Below are 18,708 nucleotides of genomic sequence, written 5' to 3'. Positions count from 1 at the left end.
TTGTCAAGATCTGATGTAAACTCGCTTGGGAGTTTTATTATTTTTTTTCTTGTTAAAATAATAACGGATTAAATTAAAACATGTTTGATACAACAAAGATTATCTTTTTTGTTTTGTGGAAAGTTAAATTTAGAAACATTATGATTCAAATCAAAATAAAAAAAAAACGTCATTACAAAACAACACTTAAATCTTCGACCAGCCATATAAACAGTCGGCATCTTATCTTTTAATGATTTTCTTTCATTCATTGTGCCTGAATGATCATGAAATTCGTTCATCATGGCTTGTTTAATTTTATTATTTGGAAAAATATTCTCAAAATCAATGCGCAAATAACTATCCTTGAATGTAAGCAGTTGATTTAATGCAGAGTTTTCAATTTTTAACCTCAAGAAACTTATCAGGGTAGAGAGGTGAATGAATTTGTTCACTTCGTTCATTTAATGAAAAAGAGAAATGGAGAATCATTTCGAACTTTCTGTCTCAAAACACTAATTACTATCCAACGGTTTAATGAACCTCAAAAACGTATTACTTATTCTTTCTCCTAATTCAATTTTGTTAGAGTTGATATTGTTTCTACAAATATACAGCCGAGATTGATCAACATGTAAAATCCGCAACAAATATTATCAAAACCTGTGTTTCACAATATGACTGAGTTCGTTTTTTTAGCGTATTAAGGAACGGATTTGGAAACGGACGACTTTAAATCAGTCGGCTTATCTCGGTCGACTATTGTAATATATATTTCTGAAAGTTTAGTCGGGGTTTTGTTTACTTTTTTATATTTTTTTGAAGCGATGAGAACTATTTAAGATACTATTCGATCGAATTGGGAAAGGGATATAAGATTTTTTACAATGCTTACAACTTTTCGTTTGACAACTGATTTCAATATCAACTGATAAGACATGAAGGCTTTTCGAAACGGTTGATTATCATTTGTCAAACTTTAATGAATCCAATTTGTAATCAGTTGATATGAAATTTCCATACCTGTTGTGAGCGATTTTTGAATGCAACTGAATGATATTTTCCCATGTTGGCTGACACTGTTTCTACGACCTCTGGTATTTTTTTGTTGGCTAATCCTTGTAATAAGCTTTTTATACGCCAGTTGTCAAAGGTAGTGTTTTTGAGTCAATTTTTGAAACAACTTTCGATATCACCTTCAATTAACATCATTCATACAAAAACTAAATCTGATCAATAACTTGAATTATCATTGTACACCTAATAAATCAATTCAATGAACAAGTCAACAAATAATTTAGGTACAGGTAATTTTCTCACACTCATGTAAATAATTCCAACTAAAACCAACCAACAAATAAACCAATGATTAACACAATTTGTTTTCATAATACCACCAAAGGCTCAATTTCTAACAACACACCTTTAAAAGAGGTTCAGGTACTTGATGGATCATATAAATGTGAAATCAATATTTTTCTCAGATTTTATGGATGTTGATATTTTGACAAAAGCATTTTAATCATCATTAAATTTGTTGAACTAGTGGACTTTTTAATGCAAGTGCTCATTTCAACACTATAACTCACTAAGGTTTGCTCATAAAAATTTAACAACCTATCCAATACTTCAGTCAATATACCGGCTTCCATAAAATTTGTGGAGAATATGATTAAAAATGTTTTTCAATTCAGTTCATTAAAAGCCTGTATCTTGCGGCAATACGTTTTGGGAGATATTGGACCTTAGCGGTAAACTTTGGCGAAGAATGAGATTGCTTTGGAGAGTCCTCGCGCTTTTTAAATAGATGCAATACATTATTACTTTAGATGAAATTTGTTTTTCCAATACCTAAGATTGAGTCAAATGATCCAATCATATCTTATATTTGGCGATTTCGGTCAATCATCTCCAAAAGCTGATGGAAAATGCTCGGCTCACTCACCTGGTGATCTAAAAGTCGATAAATTATTGAAGAAATGAGGTCATTAACTCAAACTAAAGTGTTGGAAACACAAATTTCATCAATTGATTGACTAACAAGTAAATGGTGTACTTTTTCAAGACCAACAGAAATCATAAGTATTTGCATTTTTAATTTTTACATATTAGCTGTTATCACGTATATGAAGTAGTAAGTAAACCCCTGTTTCTTGGCCAAGTATCTTAACATGATCCATAGTTTCAGTATCTGTAATGATGGTTGATATCATTCAGAGAAGTTAGTATTTGAGACAAGTTAATATGAGAAAATGAAGGAAAAGATTTTTAGCCAAGCTTAACTATTGTAGTTGAGATGTTAAAAAAGTTGCGGTACGGATGTAGCTGGATCTGAGGACACAAAATCTTTAGATTTGCAGATACCAGATACTAGATCCATAAGATTTAAGATACGACTCCGAATAATACCTAAATATAGTAACGTAAAACAGTATTGATTAAATTATATAAAATCTCATGGTAATTGAGTATGATCATGGGCTTGAACATTCGGATCAATATCAATATGTTAATCTACAAAAATACAGGATTGATTAGTCTTAGTATATAATGCAGCAGCTAAAGTTTGTTGTTGAATTTCGGATACCTCCATTAATTTCCATCAGATTTTGACGAAAAGTGTTGGAGATTATAACCTTCAATTAAAGGTGGTGTTTGCAGGTTATCGAGAATTATGGAATTCACTTAGGTGGTGGTTCTTGTTCATTTCGTAATACAAGCTTTCAATATCACACAGAAGTTCAGCTAAATTTAGAGTGACTAAATGTTTCATGTTCAAGAATTGTTTGCGGAAAAGCATCACTTTACTTGCCAACAAATTGAGTTCCCCCAGCCTGTTTTGAAGATGAAAACAGACCAATTCTGTGTTTTGTCATGAAGAATAGTAATATTTTTCTTGTAGCACCATCCGCTGGTGTTTTGAATTTTAACCTCGAAAAACAAAAACGTTATGAAATACGAAAGTATGAATATATAAAACAAATCATTAATTTTTGAACTGACTAATCAGGACATAGAGGTTTTTGTATTATCAAATAACAATATGTTTAGTTTGGGCCTCTGTTATGCTGATATATACAAAAGTGATTTTGTTATATTCTCGGACTTTAATTAGCAATAATTGCATGAATTGAGCATCACCAATTGTTTGTTTTTGTTCGAAACGAGTAAAAAATGCAATTAACTAAGTACAAAACTTTTTAACTCCTCGATTGTACTTTTTTGCTTCACAAAACTTTTTTGAAGTCAGGGTTTTAAAATATTTAACCGCTCGGTTAAATAAAATTTTTTTATTCCTATTCTTTCAATTAAATTTATATTCAGGTTTAAACATTTACCGGATCAAGATGTTTGGAATTTGCTCTAATTGTCATTTAAATTTTTATAATTAAAGAACTAAACTTCATTCACTGTCATAAATTGTTGAGAATAACAAAACGTATGAAAGAAGTACCGCCCCAATTTTAAATTTAGTTGAATACTATTAATAAACCTTAATTTCTCCATATTTCATATTGAGGCATGTGAAATTAATTTACTTTAGTCTAACTTAGGTTAAAAGGATCTTCAATGTATTTTAAATTATTGATCGTCTAATTAATTTGTTCTAGTACATTTTCTTCTGTTCTTGCAAATCTTTAATTTACATAAAAATCTAATGAGCTTGGACATAGGATTTAAGATAAGGGTCCCCTGATCTTCTTTTATATCTCGTGTTGAATTATACATAATTGTGTTCTTCTCATTTTTTGAACAATTCTTATCCGGTTTAAAAAAAGCTGTCGTACCTATTCACAATGCATAGCAAATTTATGTTAGAGGAAAAATTAAAATTAATACAAGATAAACTTATTGTCGGTGAAAACTAATAATGTATGATAAAAGCGTATATGTAACCAATGTTAAACAAATGTATTTGCAAAATTTTTAATGTAAATTGATCTACAATTTAATTTAAAATTGCATGTATGGACTTTTTGTTTATATTGCACCCTTTTTTTGTGCTTTGCTAAATAGATAGATCAAAAAAACTTGAACTTTTTGAATACTTTGATGATATCTGAATTTTTACCGTACTTGATGAAAGAAGAAGTGGTTATATTCTTCTTTACCTTACTTCACAAAGTGGAGTTAAAACCTTTCTAAATAAACCAAAAATTTTAGACTAAAATTAATGTCGATTATTATTGTTAAATCTCGATTAAGTAAAAAAAAAAAAACGTTTTGTAAATCTTAAGGGGAAGGGAGGAGTCTAATAGTTTTAGTAATTATCTTCAATTAACAACCATATTAGATATGAAAAAAAAAAATTCTTGCAAATCAATGCGTTGTTCTTTTTGTTTTTGTTGTAGTTGAAAAACCAAATACGAGAAGATACTCGTTGTAAGACGTGATTACCATTTCCATTAATACGATCATAATTCAATTGATGAACTTGTAGATCTGGCCACGCGTCTCAGATTCAGATTCATTTGTTTTATTTCGGTAAGAATTATAAAATTATTTAGTATGTTTTGAGGTATTTTATTATTTTCGCAAGCTTATCTTTTTTGTAATATCTTTATCGCTTCATCAAAAAGGTAAAAACAATAGATTAAGCAAAGACTTGGAGTACAAAACGCTATATCATTCACAAAACACCCGTATCTACGACGACTGTTGGACTGGCTTTCCGAATCTAAACAGTTTCTACGTGTAATATAGGATCATCGATTTTTTGAGATTAACTTTATATTTCATGAATTCAGAATAATTTTTTTCAATCCAAGTTAATTTCAACTGATAATATACAGTTTTTCAAATATTTAATACGCCTCAATGAGATAGATGTGTAAAGTCTGTTCATACCCCTTGAGGAGTTTGAATTTAGCTAATCCTTTCATATTAGTGAGAGAATGAAGTCTTGTGTGAGCCTGATAGTAATAATGTGAAATATCTTTTAAATATGCATCTCAGTTTAATTTATTAATCAATTTACGAAAAAAAAAAAACAAAGGAGAAAAAAGAAGGGATTGCTTACCTAACGGATATTTATTTATCAACTATAGAGATATAGAATAGGTTAATTTTGTTTGCGATGGCTTGAGGTAATCATTTGAAAAAATTGGAGTATATTGTTTTGCAATATATTAGAAATTCATTTTATGCGATCAAAGTGAAAGAAATCTAAGACAAAACGAGTAAAAAAATAAATAAATAAGGGCGTAGTTTTTTAATAAATAAATTATCAAAGACATAATTTAGACGAAAAGTGTTATAACCATTGCAGTAAATGATAAAAAATAAAATTCAAAACAATTATGATAAAGAAGTCAATTTCAATTTAAGGGTTCAACTTCAAAGCTTCTTTTGATCTCAAGACTTAAAAGCAGAAAGCTTGTCTTTTAGAGGCGAAAGGACTCTGATTTACAATCATGCATCATCAAATTATTCAGATGAAAATTGGATCTAATAAAGGTGGAATATGGAACAAATATAGTTACAAAAATTCTTCCATTTTTTCCCGGATCACCAGCATAAATAAGAATTAGTAGCATGTAAGATATAGCTGATCAAACGAGCTTTCGCTAAATTCATTTTGAAGTATAATTATATAATTTAATTTCAATTTTGTACTTTAAACAAGATATTAAAAAGCATCCAGACCTTTTTTTGTAAATTAAAACACGATAAAATATTGGAGTAATGAAAAGTTTAAAAGTATAAAAAAATCTCTGTATGCAATTTCCGGATTTAATAATCTTTCGTCATTTTTTCTCACTTAAAATAATACATCCATACAATTTTGTAATTTGCAGATCTTAACTTTGAATTCTTTACTCAAATTTTGTGTAATTTAATTTCTTATATGCAAACTTTTTAGTTGTGCACGCCTTTTTTATTTTTTTAGTTGTTTCAAATAGTACAGGTCACATTACCGCTTAACATTTTATTAACAGGAGTTATTACAATTTCAAAAATGTAAATCGATGTAAAATGGTTATGAAATACTAGGGTCTATTATTATTTTTATTTGTTTGCATAATCTACTGAAATATTGTTCCTTAAAATATTTATTATAACTCACACAATTGAAAACACATCAAAATTTAGTTTCCATGATATTTTGAAAGACACGTTTTACAATAGTGCTAGTGACCACAAATACCTATCATTGGTCCGGGTTATATTCAAACACTCCTAACTGATGGTTTGCACGTTGGATGGTATACTTTTCGGAGATATATTTCGTGTAAATTCTAGCTGGATAAATACATTTTTGTTTTTAGTTTTAACTAGTAATCGATTTACTGACAGATTTAGATTTCCTGATTTAAAATAAGACTAACTAAATGTAATATCGTAATCCCCAAATTAGTTATGAGGCTTTTAAAATTTAAAGCTTTATGTACATAGAAATAATAAAAAAATATGTATAATATGTATAATTAACTAAATATTTTCAGTAATATATTATTTTTGACAAAAAATAAAATTATTTAGATAATTGTTTTATGTATTATTATTAATCTAAAAATTAACATATATCATCGTTATGAAAAGATTATTTATAATATTATGTGTTTTATTATATATTTCTTGTTTACATACGTTTCATTTATTTCGTAACTATTTATACATAAAGATCTTAATCTGTCTCACATTTTTTTTAAATCTTAAAGAGTACAATCATACCATTCATAGCTTGATTTATATTTGTTGTAATTTCATTCTTTTCATACCATATCATACCATATCAAACCATATTTGATCTTATCCAAAATCAAACTACCACTTTAAAAATTTTGTTTATTGATATCATTCATTTCACTAACCGCTTGAAGAAAATGGGAGTATAACTTTTGAAACATAAAGTTTATATAATGTATGAAAACCAATGTCAAATAATTTAGACCCGAATAATAATAATATAGATCAAACTTATAATATTACTCCTAATCCTAATTTGAATTTAATTACAAATCAAAACTCAAGTGAAATTACAAACATATCTAGTGAATCAAATCAACCAAATTCTATACATAACTCAACTCCAGTTGCAAATTACAACTATAATTCAGCTAATCAAGATTTAAGGGTAGTAAATAATCCTCAACAAACAAATAACTTACAACAAACACCTTCTGCTCCAACACAAAATAGTATAACTATATCACCGAATTCAAACATGTATGCTCAAGTAATGCAACCACCAAATTTTTATTTAACTCCACTATTTATGGAATATCCTCAATTTCAAGCTTATAATGCACCGGGAGGAAATTATAATCAAGCACAAGTGTTACCACCGCAACAACAACATCAACAACAAATTCCACAACAGTTGCATCAATATCAACAACCTCAATATTATTATTTACCAGCTCAACAAATTCAACAACATCAACAGCTAACTCCTCAACAACCACAACCAACTCAGCAACCGCAACAACATATTCAACAAGCCATATTACCAAATTCATATGCATCTTCAACTTCACAATATCAACCACCTGTAAATAATCAAGTTTTGAGTCAAAATTATTATTTACATCATCATCAAAATTCAAGAGCTTCTATATCATCAAATAAATCATCCAATTCTTCAAATTCGTCAAACAATAATAATAACAACAGTAATATAAGTGATCAACAAAATTTGAATTACCCATTACCTCCTATATATAGCGTACCACATTCTCAATATCAGCAACCAATACAACAAGCACCACATCAACCAATAAACACATCACCATCAAATGCAGTATCAGCACCGGTTAACGAACAACATTATGGAGAACAACAAGTACAATCTTCCACTTCCTCAACATCAACAGATCCAGTCAAAAAGAATAGGAAACGAAGACATACTGCAACAGTTCATGATATGACTCCACAAACAGCAGAAAGAAATAGATGTAGAATTTGTAATAAACAATTCAAAAGACCATCAAGTTTACAAACTCATTATTATTCTCATACTGGTGAAAAAATATTTAAATGTCCTTGGATAAAATGTGGGAAATTTTTTAGTGTAAAATCAAATATGACAAGACATTATAAGTTACATGAAAGAGATTTTAAAAAATTTCAAGATGCTCCAAATAATGTTGATAATGAAAATGAAACATCTTCAAGTTCATATCATATTCAAGAACAACCTGCATCACAACAACAGCAACAATTGCCAAGTTCCGGTGTAGTTGCTTCAGCATCTACAACTGCTGGTAGATCTTCAATTGGAAATCAATTAGAAAATACTAGTGGTGTTGTACCATATTCTAATCAACCTCAACCACACACACAACCACCAATTACTTATCCAACATATCAATCCCAAAATATTGATACTAATCGAGCGTCAGTTCAACCTCAACTTCCACAATTTTCATATCAAAAACCATTGCAACAACCAGTGTCATATCCTCAACAATATACATACAATAATACTACTACATCTACTAGTGCTGTTGGTCATTCATCTACAACTCCAAGTCTTCCAAGTATAAATTCAAATTCAAATCAAACGCATTCTACAGCACAAAATACTACACAACCTACAACATCTCAAGCACCTATAACTTCTTCTCAATCATCATCATCGTCTGAACCAAGACAAGCAAATTACCTTGATTCATATAGAACTTGAGCGATTTTGGTTAGCAGGTTATTTAATTTATTATTATCCTTTTTAGTTCGTATAATATTTTACTTTATTTAATAAAACAGATTAATTTTTAATTAAGAAATGAATGTTTGTAGAATTGTTCGTAGAAATGAGATTTTATTTGATCTTCAATTTGAAATTAGACTTGTTTAGGCTAAGTTTAAAATTCGGAATTGAATTTTAAAATTCGTAAAACTCGAGTTTAAGGGGTAAATCTTATAAATACATTATTTTAGTGCATCTTAGTTGTGCAGAGAAAAAGAAAGAAAGAATATTAAAGACTTGCTATATTAGATAACAAATTATTCGAATGTTGGTTATTCGAAGTGTTCGCCAATCAATTTTATAGTCATCCTCGGGGAGTTATCGTCCTGTAACTTTTACATTGTTTGTATCTCGGCATCTAACCAAGTTGAAATTCGTAAAAATTCTAAAACCACATTAATTTATTAAATTGTAATAATTAAATATTGCTTTATGAGGATTGCAAATTTATACATTGAATCCTTCTTTCTTAAATAACGGTTATCACTTACTTCCGGTTGCATGAATATTGATTCACACGAATTATAAATTTAAAATTCGAATTCTTATTTTAAAGAGACAAATCTAGGCTTTGATCAATGAATTTCGCCTTATCCCTTCTTTATTTCAAGTCAAGAAAAATACACACCGTACATAAATTAACAACTTGATTACGAACCTTTCTTCCATCATAAAAAATGCTGCTTGCTTTTTGATAACAAGAAAAGAAAAGTGCAATTGCAATTAATTTCGGACTTAATTGATTCATTTATTTAATAATGATAATTAATTTATGCGCGAATCTGCCTATTGAATTAAAAATTGGCCTAATTAGTTCAAATTTAATTAATGTAAATCAAATTTCATATTGTAAATCATCAGTTATGAGTTTGATTGACAATCCCTTTTTGTAAGTTACTTACTAATTAGTCTTATTTTGCCATTGCTATAATTATTGTTTAACATAGAGATAATAGAGAGAACTAGACTCGTACAATATCAAAATGATAAATTATAGTTTTTTTTTTGTGTTACACTCTGTGTTCAAGTTAGTGACTCAAACCTCAAGATGGGACTCGTTTTTCTTGAGGATGAATGATTAACCACGGCATTATTGATTTGTGGTCTACAAATAATTTGATCGAATTAGTTCTACCAATATTGATGAATGTTATCCATCCAATATACTAATTGTTATACAGTATGTTGAAATTGGTAGAAACAAACTTGATTTGCACACGACCGCCAAATTTTTAAACCAACCAAACTTGTAGAAAAAAATATTACTTCACGAAAATAGAGAGAAGAAATCACGCATACAATCGATCATACCAATTAAACTCATCAAAACATAAATACAAAATGGCAGCAGGACATTTTGCTAAATACATACGTCATGCCCCAGTAGCCAAACCTCACGTTGCTCCACATATCTATTGGGGTGCTAAGTTAATGGGTGCCACAATGTGGTTTTGGATTTTTTATAGAATTAAAGAAGATGGACCTGTTATATTTGGAATGAAATTACCATTTGAACATCATTAAATATCATATTTGAGACCTCAAACTTCATAAACTTGGAGACAAATTTTTCAACACACTAGCATCAAAATTGTCATGACTTCTGACATTTTATCAACACTCGAAACCTCATTATCGAGTGACATCATTTTCATTTATCGATAAATAAAAACACAGAATGGAATTAATTCAATTTGCAATCCAATAGCACAAACTAATGTATAAAACATGTTTGATCAATCAGTGATCATGTACTTTTGCACAAATTTTCATTTCACATAAATTTTCACTTTTTTGGTGAAGGATTAACTTAGTCTTATAGACAATACACGCATTTATTTTATTAGAAATCACATTTCAATGGAATTAACTCTTTTCAAGACTATTAATATATTGTTTATTAGAATCTCAATATATTATTTAATACAACGTACACCAATTCTTTTATACAATACATCTAAATCATGAATTTCATTAACTTTCTACAATAACTTTAACAAATCTTTCATGTCCGAACTTGGTTGCATTTGCAAACTTGAGAAGCGGCGGCTTTGCGTAGGTGTTTAGTCCATCGGTATTGATCTTAAATCATTTCGTTCATATTCATAAGTATCTTGATTGTCAAAATTAATGTTGGGCCAAAGAATCTCTAAATTTAATGTAAGCTACAGTCTTGATTCTTATGTTCATTCCTTCTTAAACCTCAATTTTGTCTAATTTGTACCTTTACCTGGTTGATAGAAAATGTCTCTTTGTCTGCAAGTGGGAATCACGAGTAGCTAAAATGCAACTTTGTTTTAGAGTTAATTCGCTTTGGTCCCTTTAAACAACATTGATAATAACATCGACGAGTTCTAATATACAATTTTTTTCAACTCTTGTAGATTTAAGAACTCTTACAATAAGAGGTAATACAGTACGGATGGAGTAAGAGCTGAAGTTTTTTTGATTTTTGATTTTTTGTTAAAGCAAAACTCTTGTATTAAGTATAGGGACTAGAAGCAACAACACGATAACATTGTGTTGAATATCTTTTATTCAACACAATGTACCAGCAAGCAGTATCATCTGACAAAATTAGGATGTTCCAAAATAAATTTGTAACAACTCGACTCTAAATGTCAATATAATTATCCAGTAATCGAGAATTTGAAACAACTAATTTTGTGTAATTAACATGTTTTGGCCATGATATTATACTCACACCTTGGTTCAGCATCGTAATGGCCAGATAATGCCGATAGTAGCCCAAAATACTAGTATGAAGTGATCTGACTAATGTCAAACATATCTCATAGGTCGGTAGTATTGTTCGTCAAATTTTTTCGCACCTGCTCTCAAATCTTCAACTGAAGGCAGCAGCAGTATTGAGGAAATGGTCAATTCGCAAATCTTGCCCTGAATTCTTTCTTTCATGAAATATCTCTTAAAGCTAGTCATCAACTGTCAACTACTCTGTAATTTCATCTGACCGTCTCGCATTTAGAGTTCTTTCGAACATAAAAAGGTATCAAAAGGATATACCTTGATATACTAACTGTTTGGTTCAGTTGAGCCATAACTGTAGCCAAATTGTGATCCAGTTTTTAAAATTTTCATGTCTTTTGATTGTACTACCAAATAACCTTCAGTGTATGCTTCTAAAAATTCCAAGCGTTTTTTGTTAGACCAATTTTGACGTATCTGGTAAATTCAATTAGTAATGAACCTTTAAAACTGCAAGTATATGTTGCTTTCAAATTGGATAAAAATTGTAGTGCAATTCTCGTTTCGAGTGAAAACCATTTTTTAAGCGCCATTTTGACTTCCTATGATTGCAAATAGAATTCATATTTCTTATGATGGCTTCATCTATTCTAATTTGAGCATCAAAAACTCCATACAAGTAGCATTCAGATTATGAGGATAAAAACCATGCTGCAATTTTTCGGTACAAAGACCAAATTTTGAAAAAATGGGTGTTGATAGCGAACCTGGGAACATTCGACGATACCTGTCCCTATGCCAGATTCGTTATAATAATTTTGATTTTCGCTCAGACCCAAAGATTCAGAAAACGTTATTACTTATTGCATGTTTTTGAATGTTATTTGTATGAGGAAAATATGGTTAGCCTGATCATTATCACCCAATAGCCTGATCATTATCACCCAATCTCCAGGGTGAGTAGGTTTTGTTTATTATCTGGTATAACCGGCACGTTTTCAGTTACTCTTCACTTGTAAAGTATTAATTCCAGAGAAGATGGTTATCAATTGATTCAATCAACTTGGACAAATGAATGTGCAAATCGACAAAATTTAAAAAATTTCTATTGACAAGCATGAAGTTTGACAAGGTATTCAATTTTTGAAACGGTCTATTTTGTGTAATGTTACGGTTTAGATTGGAAAAAAATCGAAAAGCAGTAATTGAAGCAAAAAAATATGAAAACAAGTTTGATTCTTTACCAAGTATTAGAATACCCACTACCAAAGAACATAACTCCTTTTTTAATTTTAAAATAATTTTATTGGTCACTTTAAATCATAAAATTCTGTTTTAAACCTTTTCAATTAATTTTCATACAATTTTACTGTATTTTTTTCCAGATACATTAAATTTTGAAATGATCCCTGGTTCCTATGGATACTAATTGTTTATTAAATCAGTAATCTAGTTTATTTTTGCATCAGTTTATAATCTTATTCAACTTGAATGATTACAGATTCAGTTCTAATTTATATGCCAAAGAAACATGCTGCTGAATTAACAAATGATCTGTATTTTTTCATCATAAGTATTGACTCTACAAAAATTACTTGTCAGTAGTCATTTCCATTAATGTAGAAATAATTTTAACAACTTCACTAGGTATCAAAATTAATTCCGCCATCGGATTGCTAGATGTTCAAGCTTAATGATAAATTAAATCAAAGGAACTATCTGGATTTAACCCATACATAAAAAATGTCACGTCAGATTCAGAAATAGCTAGTTGAATATTGGATTTTGATGAATTAAACGCCAGTCAAGTACTCCGTGGGATCAAGAGTATCCAAAAACTTATTTTGATTGACACAAGGTCTAAAACTCGCAACGAAATAGGCTTTTCAAATTGCAAATACAGGTCGTTCTCAAACGAATTTTGTAAAAAATACATGTTTGCTCAGATATCTGGTTCAATTTCAATCTGAGTATCATTACCTTCATACAAATAGCATTCAGAATTTACAATGAAATTTTGATCAATTGTTACAATGTTAAACAAACCAACTTGGTAAAAAAAAGTGACTTTTAGAAACCTGATTTTTCTGTATCCAATTTTGAACCAGATTGAACCTTCTTCTGTATCCAATTTTGAACTTGATCCTGAACCTTCGCCAGGACCCACCCTATTCATATTGAATTTTATTTTTGTTTAAATCCAATTCGTTTAAAAACAGTCTTAGATATTGTTGAATTTTGAATGTAATTTGTATGAGCGTGCTTGGGGTTGTTGTTTAATATCAGGTGTTATTACTTAATCTGTGGGTTAAAATTTTCAGCCATTTAAAATAGTTTCAGTTTTAGTAACTACACTATGCTACGCAGTCTATTTACTGTCCGCAGACGTCACAAGACCTTCGCTGCATCGACAAATTAAGAAGTTCATAGGTCTGAAAATGTTGAAGATGCCTTCGGTAGAGTGGATAACATGGCTATCAATTGTTCAAAATGATTGCAAACATATCTTGAAATTGATTACTTGATCAAACATCTGTTTGTAAATAGAACAGTTCACGGCAGCATTTGCTCTAGTGCCATCAAAGCGTATGCTCCACATGCTTATAAAAGGTGATTAGCTGAATTGAGCCTGAATCTGAATAATTACAAGTTTCAATTCTGGACATTGGAGTTCATGATCGTTAAATTAACATAAAGCACCTTTACCACTGCCGGTTAAACATGATAAGTCTTATGGTACTGTATGTTTTGATTTTCTTTAATTGATAGATTCTATAGTTGCAAGTTTAATTTTTAAAAAAAAATTAATTATTTTCTTTGTAGATTTGTAATTACTGGCTTTTGAACTCATAAAAGTTCATTACAGTTGTATCGCACGGTCACTGACTTAGTATTCAATGCAAGTCATTTTTACGATATTGTTTGTCCAATCATTGTGATTTTACAAATTTGTAACCAACTCCAGAAATAAATATTCTAAATAGTAATCTTGCATATTGAAACATATCATTTTGTGTAGCTTTTTTACGAACAGTCTGGATGAAAAACCATCCAGGACCATCTTCCAAAAAATGAATTTTGATATTGCTTGTTTGTTTGAATAAATTACCATAGATTTATTTTCTCAAGAGTTTCAAATGTATTTTGTAAGAGGAAACTAGACAAGTTTTGAAGACTCGCTTTGATTGGAGCCTTTAAAGTCAGTTTTATCTGTTCAAGATTCTTAAGTACCCATCCCAAGTTTTTGTGTAACATTAGAAACTCTAATTTTAGAGTACATTTATTATTGTACAGTTTCATCCACGTAACTCAAGATATATTCATCAAAACTAGTCTGAGAGCTAAATTCTTCATATAATTACTGTTTGTAAATTCTCAAATGAAGGCATAGAACTTTTATCTCATGAAAACGTTCAAGTTAGAAAAAATTAAAAAAGGTGCCAGGTCCTTTCGACTACGGATCAGGTCCCTCTCTGTAATAAAAAATTTAAATGCCACTCAAACCACCAACTTATGAGACAGTTGTACTTATTGCCCCATTTTGTTTGTGATTTGTATGAGAATGTTTTTTGTCTCGATTGAAATGATTGATGAAACTTTGGAATGATTCGTTTGTCACCATCAAGAAGAAATATGTTTTCCCATCTTGTTGAAACACACAAAATAGAATTTGAAATTAGAATTTGAGTTTGGGATAAATAAATTAATAAAAAGTATCATCATCCCATGACATTAAATCTCGTGGTTCAGGAGGTATTAAGTAAAACGACTTGTAAAGAGTAACATTATTGTATACTGTAGTTCTAAATTATATTAAACTTAAAATCTCATATGATCTCCCGGATAAAATGGACCAAGATCCTTGTAAATCTGTAGTAATCTGTTTGTTTCTTATCTCTTCTTCCCCTCAAAAATATACTGGCTGAAAAAGTACATATTTACGAGTGTAATATGTTACACCGAAGCTGTTTGTATCCTAGAATTTGAAGAAATGATTCCATATTGTCATTTCATTTTATCAGAACTGACGATGGTTCTCCTTTGTACTTTGACCTATTATTCAATATTACTTGAAAATTTGATGAATCAAATTGAAAAATTCGGAAAGATTTGGAGTGAGTTTTCTTTTAGGCTAATTTAGACGAAAGAAATGAAAGTCCTTTTTACTGTCAGTCACCAACACTACCACGTTATAGCTCTTTGAATGAGTGACGGTAGTAGTAATACATTATATATCAATCAAACTAGAGACTTAAGATACTAATTTAATCTGCTGTTCCATTCACTTTCCAATTCTAGTATCCTATACCTAATAAAAAACGTACTTAGTCAGTAACAAATTAATGATTATATAGATTGACATGACATGAATTTCCATATTGTAATACCCCCGTCGTCTTTCTAGTCGAGTTATGCTTACAGTTTGAAGAAGTAAAGTCAATTTAAACAACCAACATGGAAACTTTAACTGAAGAAACACGTCCCTCTTCATACCCAAATAATATTTTATATTTTTGGTCAGTCAATTGGTCGAGGTTCGGTTATAAATTTGTCTGTCTGCCTGTCTGTACTAATTCAACTATAATATTATAGTTTTGTGTAACTAATATTTGTTCTATTATAATTTTGAAATTTCAATTTTCTTCTATCTTTCTTTTTCTTCTCTATTTCGTTTTGTTCTTTTAATTACAACGATAATTTCATTTAGTTCATTCTTTTTACAACCATCATTGAATTCAGTGTTATTATCAAAATAACAGTATTACCACTCACATATAGTCAATTAATGATTCAATTACTCATATAACAAAATTAAACAATCTTACAATCTCCAAATTTTACTTTTTTTTTCAACAAAATAAGCAATGTTATATTTATCAATATGTTAGATCCTTCAACAAGATTAAGAAATGCAATAATAGAAGGTAATTTACCAATTGTGAAAAGAATATTAATAAGATATCCTGAATTATGGTTAAATATAGATTCATCAAATCAAGGTTGGTCAAATTTACATTATCTGTCATATTATGGTCATTATTTAATATGTTATAATTTAATAAAATTTATAAACAAGACATTAGGAAATTTACAAAATGATTATACAAATTTAGATTTATTAACTTTTAATAATTTAACTGTTTTACATTTATCTATTCAGAAAAATCATTTACAAACTTTACATTATTTATTACAAGAATTTCCTGGTAAAATTTGGTTAAATTATAAAGGAGGAGAAAAAGAACAAACTCCTTTACAATATTCATGTATTTATAATTTTAATGAAGGTTGTAAATTATTATTAGAATTTGGAAGTGATTTTATGATTAAAGATATATTAGGTAATTCATGTTTACATTATTGTTTTCAATTTGGTAATTTAAATTGTTTAAAAGAAATTATAAGTCATATTTTGAATATAAGTGGAAATATTGAAGAGTCTTTGAAAAAGATTGAAGATTTAGAAAATATAAAGAATAATCAAGATTGGATAGCAAAAGATTATGCTTCAAGTTTTAAATTAATTAAAGAATATGAAGATATGAAAAATAATTTAATTTCAAATTATGATTTTAGTAGATCTTCCAATGATCAAATTGACCCTATTCAAGATACAACAACTTTCAAATCAACCAATGATAATAATAAACTACCTTCAATGCTACGATTGAATACTCAAAATCATTCACAAATGTCTTTAGATCTGGATGGAGAAAATAAAGTATTATCAAGTCCAATTATATCAATGTCAATACAATCAAAGGAAGAAAGGAGTAATAATGGTAATGGTACTCGTAAACATGCATTGTCATTACCAAATGATCAAAAATCTCAAATTCAACCATTGACAACTAGACAAAGATCAAATACTACTTACCATAATAGCAATACTGATACCAATAAACAACCATTAGCATTAAATATAAATACATCGACAAAATCATCTACGCCAAGCATGTCTAACTCATCATCAATTCATAATCAATTTATACTTGGTCCATTAACTCCAATAACAACACAACCAATGATAAATAAAACACCTTCATTAAAGTCAGTAACTATATCACCATCAATAAGGAGTAATTCAAATCAATTGCCAAACTCATCATCTTCATCAAATGGATATTATCATAATGAATTTAATGGAAACAATAATCATAATATAAATAATATAAATAATTTAAATAATATAAACAATCTTTCAATGGAGCCGGACTCACCACAATCAATATTATCAACAGAAACAAATACTTCACCAATGTCTAATTCAAGATTAGGTATTAGTAATCGAAGGAAAAGTTCATTTTCAAATCAATTACCTTCTATAAACTCTGAAAATGTCTTTTGGCCAATTACAGATGATCAAGAATCTCAACCTTTATCACAACAACAATTCCAACAACAACAAACAAGATCCAATCTAAGACTTCAAGATCTACAAAGAACGAGACAAAATTCATCTGCATCAATAGCAGCAAGAGTAGCTTTCAATTCAAGTAGAACATCGTTAAATCATTTACATGATATAAGTCCTCATAAACAAAGATCACAAAGTTTTAATATTACTGTTAACAATAACAATAATGGTAATAATAATAATCAATATAGTCAAAATTCAATTCTTACAACTTCATCATCATCAAATGGAAGTTTTTCAAGTTCAAATAGTTCAAATGCTCAAAATTTAATTAATCAATCAATAACATCAAATCAAAATCAAAATCAATCTGATAATAGTTATACTACATTAAATAACTATAATTCTTCATCAAATTCATATGGAAACCAGAATAATAATCAAATAGATAATTCAAAATTGAAAAAATCAAATTCATCAAATACATTACCTTCATTTTCTTCAATTTCTTCTTATAACAATAATAAGCAAAATCAAAGTCAAAATCAATCAAATGATGAGAATACTGGTATTATTGAATCCCGTAGTAGTTCAAGTCCTTTATTTATTAATCAAAATTCAAGTTTAAGTTCATTAGGTAATAATGTAAATAAAGTAAGTTTTAGTAGAGTTAGGTAAGTTTGATCTATTGAAACTCAAATTTAAACAATCTAATTTATATGGATGTTTTTCAAAAATACAAAAAACAAATCTTTATAGTCTTATTATTTAATCATTCGTTGCATATTTTCAAATATTTCATCATATTCGTGTAGATTTTGTTTCAACTTTGTTTCAACTTTGTATTATTCTCTTCTTTCTATATTTATTCGTATACTACTTAAGTTTCAAAAAATAATTTCTGAAACAACGCGCTACGAATTTAATTTTAATTTTAAATTTAATTCTTCACATAATAAGTCAAATCACTTAC

General features: G+C 28.9%; 2 protein-coding genes across 2 annotated transcripts; both read left to right on the top strand. All coding sequences in view use genetic code 12, as the record gives it.

Annotated features, from left to right (window-relative positions):
• Window positions 1-6,856: 6,856 nt before the first annotated feature.
• Window positions 6,857-8,608, top strand: KGF55_004293 (uncharacterized protein; the record flags this gene model as incomplete). Its single annotated transcript, XM_051759180.1, has 1 exon — window positions 6,857-8,608. The coding sequence occupies one exon, from the start codon at window positions 6,857-6,859 to the stop codon at window positions 8,606-8,608; it is 1,752 nt and encodes a 583-aa protein (XP_051613084.1).
• Window positions 8,609-16,259: 7,651 nt separating this feature from the next.
• Window positions 16,260-18,413, top strand: KGF55_004292 (uncharacterized protein; the record flags this gene model as incomplete). The annotated part of the gene is made up of 1 exon (XM_051759179.1): window positions 16,260-18,413. The coding sequence occupies one exon, from the start codon at window positions 16,260-16,262 to the stop codon at window positions 18,411-18,413; it is 2,154 nt and encodes a 717-aa protein (XP_051613083.1).
• Window positions 18,414-18,708: the final 295 nt, after the last annotated feature.

This window comes from Candida pseudojiufengensis (genome assembly GCF_024610245.1).
Source record: "Candida pseudojiufengensis strain CBS 10847 chromosome Unknown scaffold15, whole genome shotgun sequence".
In the NCBI taxonomy this organism is placed as follows: domain Eukaryota; kingdom Fungi; phylum Ascomycota; class Pichiomycetes; order Serinales; family Debaryomycetaceae; genus Lodderomyces; species Lodderomyces pseudojiufengensis.
The sequence above is the reverse complement of the archived record's forward strand: the minus strand, read 5'-3'. Positions and strand labels throughout refer to the sequence as shown.